Source organism: Cibotium barometz, chromosome 10 (assembly GCF_041138505.1).
Source record: "Cibotium barometz isolate CiBa-2024 chromosome 10, ASM4113850v1, whole genome shotgun sequence".
Lineage (NCBI taxonomy): Eukaryota > Viridiplantae > Streptophyta > Polypodiopsida > Cyatheales > Cibotiaceae > Cibotium > Cibotium barometz.
Window position 1 is genome coordinate 54,864,157 of NC_141055.1, and position 14,180 is coordinate 54,878,336.

The following is a 14,180-nucleotide window of genomic DNA, read 5'->3' on the forward strand; positions in this document are numbered from 1 at the left end:
CTGTGATGGCATGCGACAAGGGAGAAACATATGCTTAATAGAATATATATATATGTTTGTACATTATATATATATTTCTATATCATGTATTCTAATAGAAGCAACTTTTAGAATTTTAATTATATACATATATTATAATTACATATAGATATTTATATATTTATATTGTACTTCCATTGCACTCTCTGTGTGTGTGGGTGTATCATATATTTAATGTAAATTTTAAAATTCACTTTTATAACAATATATGATATATACACAAATATAAATAAAAATATATATTAATACTCATATTCATATTTAGTGTTAATCTTTAATATAATTATTATGAATAATTACTAAGATTAAATATTTAAACTAACATTGAATATTTAATATTAAATCTACACATCAAGTGTTTTATTTAAATGATATACTAATATTATTTTTTTAATATTAATTTATATTAATATTTATAATATGCTTGTGTGTGTTTATATATATATATATATATATATGCGAGTTGGTGAGGGCTTTCATCCTGTCGTGTAGAACCCGGGTTCGATCCCCCCTCGACCTCCACAGGGTGGCATGGAAGCACTCACGCACCCGAACATAATAACCCGAGAGAGAGAGAGAGAGAGAGAGAGAGAGAGAGGGAGAGGGAGGAAAGGGGAAATAGATTTTTTTAATAACAAACATTAGTCATCCTCACAATAAGAGGTGAATGGTATATTGGCTAGTTCACTCCGTAAGATGTGTAAGGACGTTTGCTCAATTCCCAATGCAACCATCTCTTCAATTTGCTTCTGCTTCTTATTTCTTGCACAACCTGCCCCCTTATACACCCGTGTGTCACGTTGCTAGAGGTCCCCACCACATCAGCATGGGCAAGCAGGGGTATGGCGATGTGTAATGGACCTTAGATTTATTTAGTTGTGGAGAGTGACCATGAGCATTACGTCCAACTCCGCCTATTTAGTGTGAAAGGCCCAAGACGTGACCTAAAATGTGGAGAGAAGTTTGTGACCGTCGATGTTCCCGGACGGTTTAGATTGCTTAAAGGACTTTATGTCCACGAATACTGAAATCTTTTTGCGAAGCTAGGGTTGCGCAGGCGATCAGGCGAGCACTCTCACCCGCGCGGAGGCAGGTAAGTGCGTTTCTGTGCATTGATCTACATGTGATGGTGGAGTGTTGATTTTCTTCATAGACGCCGTGTGTTTATGTATTTGTTTCTGTGCAGTTCTCCAGATCAATCGCCATGTATACTGCCCGGAGGAAAATCCACAAGGAGAAAGGCCTCGAGCCGGACGACTTCGAGGAGTCCGTTGCCCAGGTCGGTATCTTTTCCAAAAACTTGACCCCGGCTTAATTAGGTGTAATCAAGCCGTGCTTATGATTAATCGCGGAAAACGCAAGGTGGTTTTTGTCGATGAAAACACTATCTGTTCAGGGGAAACACTTGCTCAAATTATCATCCTTAATTTTGTTGCTAACGTGACCCTAATCATGTGCTAGTGCAACTTAATTCTCTCGCAGAATGGTTTTAGTATGTGCCGGTTCACTGTTACCCATTGGCCGAGTGCAGTGTCGATCGTGACTTTGAACATTTGCCATTGCATTATGCTCCTGCTCGCGCGATTCTAAACATGGGCTGCATTTACTTAGTGCCTTATCTACTCCATAGAGCTCCAGCCTTTCGTTGAAGCTACTGCTTTGTGTTTTGTCATCAGCGTTTCATTGCTGTAACATGACCGTTTTCTGGTTTCTCTAGGCGCTTTTTGATCTGGAGAACACCAATCAAGAGCTGAGAAGTGATCTGAGGGACTTGTTCATCAACTCTGCGAAGTAAGTGCTACACAGCACCTATGTGTCATGTCAATGTGGTTTGTTTGTAGTCATACGGCCAAGTTTATATCACATTGCATTGCCAGTCTTCACATATTTGCTGTTAAGCTCTTGCTGTCACAATGCTCCATAAAGAAAGCCACATGTTTACCCCATGATGAGCAGATATGTATTTATGTATTAATGTCAAAGCTTTACTTGCAATGAAAGAAAGGAGCTTGGAACTGTATTCAGATGCTTCGCAAGTAGCTATCAGCCCTCGTAACAGAAACCTGATCTTACTCTCTGAACTCTTGTAGAACCCTTTTTATTCAATGGCACTGTGACAGTTTGCCTTTCCAATCTGGGCCATGCTATTCTGCATTTTGTTCACTGCAGTAGTCTTGCCATCATATCTGATGCAATTTAATGGTCTGTACTGTAGGCAGGTTGATGTTTCAGGCAGCAGGAAGGCTGTCATAATCCATGTGCCATATAGACTTTGCAAAGCTTTCAGGAAAATTCATGCCCGTCTTGTCCGTGAGCTGGAGAAGAAGTTCAGCGGGAAGGTCTGTAGTTTCTGTCACTACCTCTATGTGTTGTGAAGCACACATAACTATGCAAGGTTCTCATCTAACTTCTCATCCTATGAGAGTAGGTATTTCAACTTTTCAAGGTTTCTTTCAAGGAGTTGAATGCTGGCTGTTGTTCCATTACCCAGAAATGTGCTGATTGTATAGTAGTAGATTAACTATTACCTCACGAGACTGCTTGAGCTTTTGGTAAAGACTGCTTTCCAATGCAGGAACTGTGTGATGGCTTACTGATGCTGTGTTTTGCTCTCAGGATGTGATTCTGATTGCCACCAGGCGCATTCTGAGGCCCCCCAAGAAAGGTACTGCTGTGGCCCGTCCTCGGAACCGCACACTGACAGCAGTTCATGAAGCTATTCTGGAAGATTTGGTGTACCCTGCTGAGATTGTAGGGAAAAGAGTGCGTTTTCGCCTGGATGGTTCCAGAATCATGCGGGTATGTTGCTGGAGCTCTTGATATAGGTGCCGTATTGGTATGTCTTCTGTGTTTGAATTCAACTTTTCTGCATGGGCAGGTCTACTTGGACCCGAAGGAGAGGAATAGTACTGAATATAAGTTGGAGACATTCAGCAGTGTGTACAAGAAGCTGACTGGAAAGGAAGTAGTGTTTGAGTACCCTGTGCAAGAAGCTACCTAGATCTTGAAGCGATTTTTTATGGGACCTAATGACTAAAGTTTTGAAAAGCGGTTTTGTAGATCTGAAGGTGTTATGAGCATCATTGTGAACTATTTTTTCGTACACTTTGTTGAGCTGAGATTAAAAATTTTGATTTTATGTTTATCTCAATTGCTCTAAGGCACTTAAGAATCAAGAAATCTCATCATGGATATCAAGAACGGTGTAGGTGTACCTGTAGTTGTTACCTTTCGTATCATGGCCATTGCATGTCTAGAAGTACTGAGAATTGAGTCTTCTCAGCCTACTCTCCATGTGTGAAGCCAGCTGCAATAAGTTACTGTCTCATATCAGCGTAAAAGCTCAAAAACAAATTGTTTTTTGCCTTGCTTTAGTAAACAAATCCGCTAATCATATTGAAGGAATTTGGGTTCATGAGGTTTGGGAAGGCTAGCGGTTTTTTTGGGGGGTTGTGAGCTGGTGCTTTGTGAAAAGTCTTTTTTCTAAAGAAAGTGAAAGAAATGAAGTGAAGGTGCTTCATTTACTTGAAGGAAATGATAGCTGCCCTAGAATGTGGGTCTAGGGCAGCTGTCTTTCCATTTTCCAATAAAATCTCTTGACTATGTTGTGACATGCTAAAATCTAGAATGCTGGCAGCATTATGTTTATGGAAAAGAGGCTCTTCCTAAATTTAGGTTAGACTTGGTACTTGAGCTATGTTTATAATAAGGCCCCTCTCCTCTTTCATGTCATTCGATGACAACTTTCTTGGAGACCTGATGGAAACTCACAGAGAACCCAAGATCGAGTACCTACAACACATTGTAGGATTCTCCTACCATCCATAGTCTCCCTTATGAAACTACTCTTGAGGTCAAGGTTGGATTCTGGATAGTTTGCAAGCCTTCAGTATGGTATATGTATCCATATGACGATGGTCCTCTTGCGCAGTTCATTAGGTAGGATAGGTGAGTTGCCTCACAATTGGAACATTGACGACTCATCTAAATCTTCTCTCTTCCCATAGAAACTTTCCCTCTCAGTGAAGTCTATTCTTGTCTCGGGGTCCCATGACAAAGATTGCAAATGAAAAATCCCTTGAGCACTTTTGAAGAGAAGCCAAAATTTGATGATTCCTCTTTCCTAGCTTTGATGTCTATAATTGGCCTTGGTTGGCCTTCGCCACTGCAATAGTAGTTGCCGGGTGTCTTTTGTAAGCTGCTTTGAATAGTTCCTAGTGTTTATTGGGTTGCTAGGCCCAACTTTGTTTTCACCGTCCTCTACTCCTTACTTGCTTGGCTCAATGCTGAACCATTGTGTTGTCTGAAGGAATTTTGAAGTAATGTTGCCTTAAGTGCAAAGCTGTCCTTTAATCTTGTCTCACCTTCACTATTGTAGACATTATCATCATGAATATCAATAATGGATATCTATCCTTAGAACCATCCTCCTTTCTCTTGGTAGATTTTGCCTCATCCTCTTTCTCTGTATCTCTTTCTTTGTTGGTAGATTCTACCTCGTCCTCTTCTAAGAATACATAGCAACATAGCAGAATCTTCACAACACAAATCATTGAATTGCAAAAAGAAGAGTAAATATTAATGCTTGTGTTATATCTTCTCCTCTAGTAACTTTATGCTTAAATCCTCAAAAGTAAGAGGAAGGTCACGCACCTACATGCTAAGTGAGATCACCAAAGTGTTATACTTCGGGGGTCAAACTCTAATACAATTGTGTGTTCCTCATCACTGGTCTTGGTGATCCCCACCACTACTGTCTACTGTTGATCTTGTAGATTCTTTATATATCATATGAACTGCTCAGATGCTTCTCCTTCAAAATGCTTTTCTGCTACAAACTGATTCTTAAGGTTTTGTATCCTTGTCTAATTCCTTATCTCATACTGGTTCTTAAGAAGTTACTCTACTTCGAATGATGCTGTGGTAGTATGCTGAATCATGATCATCATCGAATTAGTGATGCTGATGCTGATGATGGCACATAAAGTATCTACATTCCATCGACAGTATGGTCTGTAATGGATCTACTAGATCTAGAATAGGACCTCGATTTTCCCGAGTTGCAGTTTTTTATAACTCATATGAATAAAAAATGGACCTAATCTTAAACTTCCAAAGAGTGTAAGTTGTCCCATCCAACTTCCCATCACCAAAAGGTGAATGGGAGGCACGAGCGGTTGCGTTTTAATTTTTTTGGTTGGGCTCTCTCCCCAAACGTACCTTCAAATAACAAACTACAAAAACAAGATTTGACTAGAACCTAAACTCTCATACCATAAAAGAAATCAAAACAATGAAAGCAGAATCTTCACAACATAAAGCATTGATCAATTGCAAAAAGGAGTGGTGAGTAAACACTATATAACTTGCAAACTTTGTTACAAGCTGATGACTATCCTTATGAACTTGTCTAGTCCGACTGAGTAAGGAACTTTGATGGCATTCTAGACAGACTCTGGATGGATTCCTTGCATGTACAAGGGTGCACTACTACAATGAAGGTAAATCTCAATCTGTATAAGATATGGAATAGAGAAACCACCACTAGACTATATATACAGCCTAGTGGTGATTTCTCTATAATCTCAATCTCATTCTCTACAAGATAAGTTATGAAATAGAGGATTCCTCTATAATCTCAATCTCTACAAGATCAGATATGAAATGAAGGAACCACCACTATATATATAGTCTAGTTCCTCCATAATCTCAATCTCTACAAGATAAGACATCAAATGGAGGAACCACATCTAGACTATATATAGTCTCCTAGTACTAGTAGCCAACTATTGTCTGACATGTTCAACCATGTCCTTGACTGAGGGTACATGGGTACATGAACCAACCCCGTAACCCAAGGATAAGCTATCCTGACAAGATCGTGGTCCATTAACCTACACTTGACACACCGTATTTGGTAGGGTGCCAAGTCTATATAAGTCGTCTCCTAACATCTGGCCACATTTGGCTACTATCCCTATTGTTTAAACTTAAAACTGTCATAGGTGCCTGGGTGCTCATCACAATGGCGTCTCCTCATATAGCTGGGGCCTTATAAAATAGAGCACATCTACCACCTGCAATGACAACATGAGGGTGTGGGGAGCATTGAATTTTCTAACACCTCTTCCTCTTCATCCCTTCCTTCTTCTCCCTTTATAGACTTGACCTCTCCCTCTTCCTCTTCACCCCCTTCTTCCTTTCCTAGGTCAAGGACTTCTTCTATGCTCTAGAATTTAAGGAGTAAAGGCTTGCCTACAGGAGGTCCTTCCTTATTTCTTCTTCTTGCATCTCCTTAACCATGCTTGCATCAATGTATAACCCCTCTTCTATATTTGACTATATAGACTAGAGCCCAGCCTTTGGATCTTGAATGCAAGCGTCTTTCTCTCTCTTTAGGCTTCCTCTTTAGCCTTTGTGGTAGCTTCAACCTTTTTCCTCTTTGTTAATCCCTAGGGAGCTATCTTCTCTTCGTGTTGATTCATTTCCGTTGTAGTGAGATTTTTGTTCTTCAGTAAGTCATGTTATTCCTAGAACAATCGTCTGAAAGATTTAAGAAATATCTTATCCACACATAGGTAGCTGTTTTGAGACTTGATTTTCATTGTTGACGCATAGCGACCCAGCAAAAATTGACCTTGCCCCATCGATCTTGATTGTTAGCAGTCTTCACATCACCTTCATAAGTTTTCCTTATGTTTGTCTCCATTTCTTCTTAAAAGAAGTATGATAGTTAAAAAAGCAGTAGCATTAGCGGTATCATTTGCTTGATTACTTTGATCTTTAATGGAGAGGTGCTGATACCCTCTTGGGATATAATGTGCCCTAGTACATCACCTTTGAAATATATGCAAAACACATATTTGAAAGGATTCAGAGAAATCCTTTTCTTATGGCACCTTCTGAATATAAGCCTTAAGTTACTTTAGGTGCTCCATCATTTTTTTTGAAAGCTGCGAAATCATCTAAGAAAATTGTCATAAATTCTTCGTGCAAGAAATTGGTAAATCTTTCCATCATGCAAAGCTAAAATGTTGCTGGGGTATTACACAACCCAAAGGGCATACCATTATATACATGTAGGCACCCCATTTTGTAATGAAGGTTGTCTTAGGCGTATTTTGTAGGTTGTCTTAAGCATATCCTCTGGTGCTATGCTCAGTTGGGTTATAACTACTGTATGAAACTATACATTTCATGATCGAAAACCTAGTTTAACATAGTATCGATGAATGGAAGTGGGAACAGATCCTTAATCACATGAGCATTGAGCTTGGGATAGTCCGCACAAGCTCTTAACTTTCCATTTTTCTTCGGAACTATCACAATCGGAGATAACCCTGCCTTCTGAGTAGGTTGTCAATTTTTCTTTGGAACTACCATAATCAGAAAACAACCATCTGCTGGACAAATTATGTGATAAACCATGCCTTGAGAAGGTTGTCGAGTTCCTCCTTGACTCTCTTGGCATAGTTTGTGTTCATGTGGTACCTTTTCATGTGGAGTGGTCTAGCATCCGACACTAGTGCAATCTTAAACTAAAACACCATACTGACACACCACTAGATCCATGCCCTTTAAAAACTCATACTCGGTGGTTGGACATTTCTCTGATAAACCATTTTTTTCCTTGAAGGGGGACTCTTTTGTAAGTCCTTGAAGGGGCTCTCTACAAGTCCGCTTCTTGTGGTTGAGATGTGGAGATTCTACTTCTCAGACTACTTTGTCCATCATTGTAGAGCTCATTGGTCACACCATGAAAGAATGCTTGATGTTTTTGGATAGTGGGCTTTGGCGAGGCTATGGTGCCATCTTCAGGAGAGATGGTGCATCTCCCCAGGCTTCTCGTTCCTTAGGATTTTTGGCACTCTTTTTATAGAGAATATCTTGATAGTCGGTGCTGTTCTGTAGTGCTATTTTCTTCTTTTGCAGTTTCCTCACCTTGCTTCTGCTTCTCGTTGTATTTCTTTTTCAATAGGTTATTTCCACAGAAAACATTCTTCCCTTTGCTAATCTTGTTGTTTGGTCCTCCTAGTTTTGTTCTCCTGATGGTTCAATGATGCTGGCTTACTTGGGAAGCATTTCGAGTTGGTGTGTGAACTGTGTGGGGTTTTTTTGAGTTTCCTGATAGTTGCTACTTGAGATGGCTCGTTGACTTCCTCCTGTGTCAGGTGGATATCTGTGTGTCAGGCTGATATCTGTTGGATAACTTTACCAGTTTACTTCTCTTCCCTCCACTTGGAAAGATTTTGTCTTCTTTTCCACTAGTTCTTCACATCATTGGGTCCTTTGCAAAAGCAAGTGAGGACATTGTTTTCTAGTTTCTCCTCTACTAGTCAAGAGTCTAAAAAAAAGAACACTCTACTTAAATGTCATGGAAGAGGCGTCATCATCTGTATCTTGACCTAGCTGATCTTCAACTATAACAACTCTTTAAAAATAATCATATGCATTGCCAATGCTTTCGCTTATTCTATCCTCTATACTTTTCGTTGGGTCCTTCAATTGAGACCAACAATGATGTATTTCTTTATTTTTTGGCACCTTGACCTTTATCCTTTGGGTAATTTGCAATGCAATTATGGACATTTGTAATGTAGCCTCTCACTTTATTCTTATTTTGATTTTAGAACTAGAAGTTTACCCTTCCTTTTTGACATGTTATGCATTTGTGTTTAAAAATCAATGGGCTGCTCCATGGAATCTACATGTCCTTGTCTTAGCAAAGACAATATATTGATTGTAAGTCTCTCTAGCTAGGTTTCCAATTGAGTTTGGAAGTAGCTTTGCTTTTTAATATGGGAGAAACGTTGTCACCTCATCTTGCAACTTAATGATGTGTTTCTACTATGTGATTCTCTTTCAAACACAATGAACACATTGACTATTTTTCCAAAATGGTACAAGAAAAATAGTCATGTTCCCACCTTCCTTCTTATTCTTCCTATAAGAGCTCTTCAATCTCATATGATAATTGCATGGTAAGTCCTCGTGTTATGAAGCCAATGCTATAAGACCATTCTAATTTTCTCTTTAGTGTGGGAGACCTTTCTCTTCTCCTTCTTGCTTCATTTTACCATATGAAAATCTCCAACGAGAATTGCATCTCTTCCAACCATTACATGTGTAAGGTCGTACCATACCTTTGCGCAACACGTTACATATAAGAATTTCAAAACCATTCTCCTTGGCCTCAATGAACTCTCCTCTGTTGTCACGGATGGCATCTTTCAAGCCTTCAGCACCTGCCTCTTTTTAAAGGGGGGGCTGAATTTTTGATATTGGTGTTCATTGGCTTTAGAGGGGACTATCATCCTCTATCTTTTGGGGGATGCTATTGGCATCCATGTCTGCTGTCTTATGAGGTCAACCATTGGCAAAGTGGCCACCTTCCTACATCTATAGCACAAGGCCCAAACTTGACTCCGATACATGGCTCCAAGCCTTCTTCTAGGGTGGTGAGCTCCATCTCTTCTAGGCTATTATTCCTTTGATCCCACTGGATCCAAGCTTTCCTAGCTCCTCCATTGTACAAACCCCTCCCCCGATTTAATCTCCATTTAAGAAAAAGTAGGGCCAATATGGGAAATATACCTAAACTAGGCACTAGTGTTGTAATGGCATACACCAAACCTCCTTGATCACATAGCACTTAGCAGCTCTCTTTGGGCAGCACTTGGTAAAACCCTTGCCAACAAAGTGAAACTTTTGCAGGTTGAGATTTCCAATCAAACCACTTTTTGACCATCATTTGTAGGAGTTGTCCCCACCATGAGCTTTTCAAACTCCACACACACCTTGCCCATGGGCTAATCAAGAGTTTATCTAAACTCATTTTTAGCATTGCGAGCATACTTGCATCAACAGCCTTTTCTCCTTTCTACTTCTAAGCTCTATACTCTTTTTAAGCAACAGGTATACGTGCATCAACATGCTCTTTTCTCCTTTCTACTTATTAAAAAGCTCATCTATTTCAACATGGCAGAAGGTCCATCTACTGCTTAGTTCCTTGACAAGTGGCAACCATTACTTGATGAGGCTGCATTTGCCATTCTTGCACCCTTACAAGCCATGTTCCTCCTTGCTACTCTCCCACCCTCATGGTGCGCCTCCATTACCACTCAATCTTCCACAACAAAGCTTCAAGTTCAAAGCTTGATGGTGGGCTCTAAGATCCTACAGGAGGGTCATGTGCAATTTAGGTGGTCCCTCCACCATGGTCAAACTGCCCCACCAACTCCTCCTTGGATATGACAACTGGTACTTTGGTACTTTGACACTAGGGCCACTCACCATATGAGCTTTCATCATGACTGGTTATCCAATATATAGCCTCTCCTAATAAGGAAGTTCACTTGGGTGATAACAACGTTTGCTTTTGAAGACATAAACATTTATCTGCGGAACCAAGAAGAACATATGGAGCTAGCGAGCTGCGAAGCTACAAAGTTGGAGAGGAAAAGAGTTGAAAGTAACATGATGCAAGACCGAAGAACCCATGGAGGTGAAGGCTTGTAGTTGTGAAGTTGGAGACTAGCATGAGGCAAGTATGAAGGACCGCATAGCGGAGAAGACTCGTTCTTGTGTAGATGCATGGAAGAAGTTTGCATTTGACCGTTGACACCAACATACAACAGCGTGAGGGGCACGTTAGGTACTCCTCCTAGGAGAAACGACATGTGGATGAAACCTACAAGGTCGATCAAAAATGGAATCATAAAGCAAATGTATAAAGATATCAATGAAACAACAAAAGGGCCATGGGACCGTCGTGTCGGCATGGTACCCACAGAATGTAAACATAAAAGAGTAGAGAATGTAAAGCCGCCAAGCCAAGATCATTTTGGGAGGATATCAAGCGGGAATGTATCTACTAAGTGGCAATGTGTCCATGATGAGCCTTGTGGCAATGGAGCCACCTCTTTCTTTTCAAGTGGTATCAGATGAAGAAAGGAAGACAATGAAGCTGCGCAAAAGGATAGAAGACACAAGGGGCTTGGACCCCCTATCATGCAAGCCAATATGCAAGGGGCTTGAACCCCATATCATGCACACAATATGCAAGGGGCAAGACCCCATATCATACAGACAATATGCAAGGGGCATGACTCCAATTTTGAATATGAATTCAGATGAATATGCAGTGAAACCCAACGGGAATGTGAATGAATTCGATCGTAGAGTTGGAGCGGGGCGACTTGAAACTCCTGCTATCATTGTGGGTTGACGATAGGTCGGCAGCCGAGCGATAGCCAAACTCAGAAACAGGTCTCCTCGAAACCTCACACTCTAGGTAGTTTTGAATAGGGTTCCCAACGTAAACACGCAAGTTTAGGTTTCGGAAGGCTTCACAGAATAAAAATCAAACCCAAGATGAGGATGATTCCAATCCGAAGAAAGAGAAAACAACCCGCTAGGGTTTTCTAACTTTCCAAGATGGCGGGTGATTCCAATCCGAAGAAAGAGAAGAAAACCCACCAAGGTCTTCAGACTTTTCGAGATGGTGGGTGTTTCATTTGTGGCCACAAGGACCATATGAGAGCATCTGCCAGGCAAAGAAAGCGCCCAAGGCAGCTCATGTGACTGAAGTAAAAATCAACCCTAAAATCTCTTTTATTGATACTACAGTTCTATATCATAGTGCTTGGTATGTAACTTCAACATGTCGTTCTTTTGGTCCCAATGATCTTATACAGATGTATGGATCGGTATTGGGAAAGACTATGCACATCGTTTTTTACCCTAGTAGTACTCACAACTTCGTTAATGCCAAACTTGTGCAAAAGTTGAGAGTGGAGATGCAACCAAGTGATCATGTCTATCATGTGAACTTAGTGGCAAGGTGGAATGGATAAATTTGGGACCGCGGTGGGTTTCTCAATTGCCGATCTCTATCCAAAGTCCCTAGGTTTTTTAAATTATGAATCTAGATAGGGTTGACGTTATTCTAGGAAAGGAATGGTTCTTTAGCCCAATGATGTTCATGTTGATTGGGAAGGGTCATACTTTTGTCCTTCGTGTTGGAGGGTCTTCCAATTGGTCTTAAGGGTGATTTTGTGGTCCCACCCTCTACTCTTGTAAATTCATGAGAACTTTATAATATAATTGGAAATTCACATTATGAGGTGTTTTAGTGTGTTCTTGATCCCTTTCATTTAATGTTAATAGTAATTTGAATACGGTTAAGTTGGATGCTTGGGAGACACATGCTTTAGAGGGCATTAAGGTGGATTTTGCCAATGTCTTCCCTGCTACATCTTATGATTTGTCACCTAGCAGGTTGGTGAGTCATAAGATTGAACAAGCACCTTATAGGATCAACGAACTAGAAGAGGATGAGATTGCCTAATAGTTATCAGAATATCTCAAGATGGAGGAGTAAAGGGGAGCTCCTATGCTTTTGAAGCGCAAGAAGGACGATACTTGATCAATGTGTGTAAATTATAAAAAGTTGAATAAGGTTACGATTAAGAATAGGTATCCTCTTCCCAGAGAAAATGGTTTGATAGATAGGTTGTAGGGTGCTACCTATTTTATGAAGATTGACCTTTGTATTGGTATCACCTGAGGAGGATGTCTTTAAGATAGGTTTCCGTACACGACGATATCTACACCTGAGGAGGATGTCTTTAAGATAGGTTTCCGTACACGACGATATGTCCATTACAAGTTTCTCGTATTACCTTTTGGGCTCACGAATACTCTTGCTACTTTCAACAGATGATGAATGATCTCTTTCGAGATTATTCGAGGGAAGTTCATTGTGGTATTCTTAGATGATATTTTTTGTTTATAGTTGTACCCTCAAGGAACATGTTGAGCATCTCAAGGTAGTCTTGGGAATACTAGGACTGGAACGAGGGTACACTAAACTCTCTAAGTGTGAGTTCTTCTAGGTCATCAAATTTCTTGGGATGGTCTACCCATCAATCTTGAGCGGATCTAGAAAGTGCTGGATTGACCGATCCCTCGGACAATGAGGCAACTTTAGGCATTCTTGGGATTCACTGTCTTCCTTAAAAAGTCAATGAAGGATTAATTGAATCTAACTATTCCCTTTCACAAACCTTCTCAATGGATGGGGATGAAAGTCTAATAGTCCTATTACCCAGATGAGAGGCTTGATGAGCCTTTGTTCCAGGGGGCGGCCTGTGGCATTCGAAAGCAAGAAGCTTGATGAGAGCCAAGTCAGGTGGCATACTCGGGAGAAAGAATTGTATGCAATTATACACACATTGAAAATTCGGAGACATTATTCGCATGGAACCAAATTTGTTGTCTTGACTAACCATGAGTCAATCAAGTACATTTGTGATAGACCTGAGTTGAGAGGGAGGAAGGCATAGTGGGCAAAGCTTATGCAAGACTTTGATATGGAGATTCAGTATAGTAGTTTGATCCAAGTTGCATATGCTTTGAATCAAATTAGGGAGATGAATCTTTTGAGTTTCAAAAAGATTAGTGATTCCTTGAGAGGCTTGAACCGAACCGATAGGCATTTCAATCGGTATTGGCAACAAGTTCAAGGGCAAGAAGCTCCACAGTTCTAGACCAAGACTCAAGGGCCATACCACATGGTTGGGTAGTTGATTCGGAACGGATAATTGTTCCAAGATGACAGTGTTTGTGTATCGATTGTTTATATAGCCATCATTGTCATGCCACGTCCTCACCTTTTTGTGTTCCATTTTTGGAGGCATGCCATACCCACATTGCAAAAAGAAAAACTCCATGATTTTCCTTTTTAAAATTTAAAAAACTTGTTTTTACAATTTAAGTCATTGATAGTGTCCTTGTTAATCTTTTCGTTCCATGTTTTTCTCCAATTTTGTCCTTCTTCACTTTCAATTAACATATCAAACAAGTGATTTACAGATATAAATTACTAAAAATTACATACAATTCTATAGTTTAGTTTGTGTAAATTGCCAAAAAAAATATTTTAAATAAAATCTTTTGATTTCACATGTGTTATATAACAATATTATAAGTTTATATAATACACAGTATTAATAGATTAGTTGATTATGATATAAATGTGTCATTAAAGAGGCTTTTTACATTGTATAATATATCAATGTTAGTATTATAAACAAATAGGTAACCTTAGAAAATATAATAATAAGTAGATTTGATGCAAT

General features: G+C 39.8%; 1 protein-coding gene across 2 annotated transcripts; it reads left to right on the plus strand.

The window, feature by feature from the left end:
- Window positions 1-1,002: 1,002 nt before the first annotated feature.
- On the plus strand, window positions 1,003-3,184 carry LOC147635062 (small ribosomal subunit protein eS7-like). 2 transcript variants are annotated; one of them, XM_086804337.1, is made up of 6 exons: window positions 1,003-1,132; window positions 1,226-1,318; window positions 1,757-1,830; window positions 2,255-2,378; window positions 2,656-2,838; window positions 2,918-3,184. In XM_086804337.1, exons 2-6 carry the CDS (start codon window positions 1,244-1,246, stop codon window positions 3,038-3,040), a joined length of 579 nt encoding a protein of 192 aa, XP_086660463.1. In that variant the 5' UTR covers window positions 1,003-1,132; window positions 1,226-1,243; the 3' UTR covers window positions 3,041-3,184. The 2 variants fall into 2 exon arrangements, with proteins under 2 accessions (XP_086660463.1, XP_086660464.1); XM_086804338.1 differs by having other exon boundaries at window positions 1,080-1,136.
- Window positions 3,185-14,180: the final 10,996 nt, after the last annotated feature.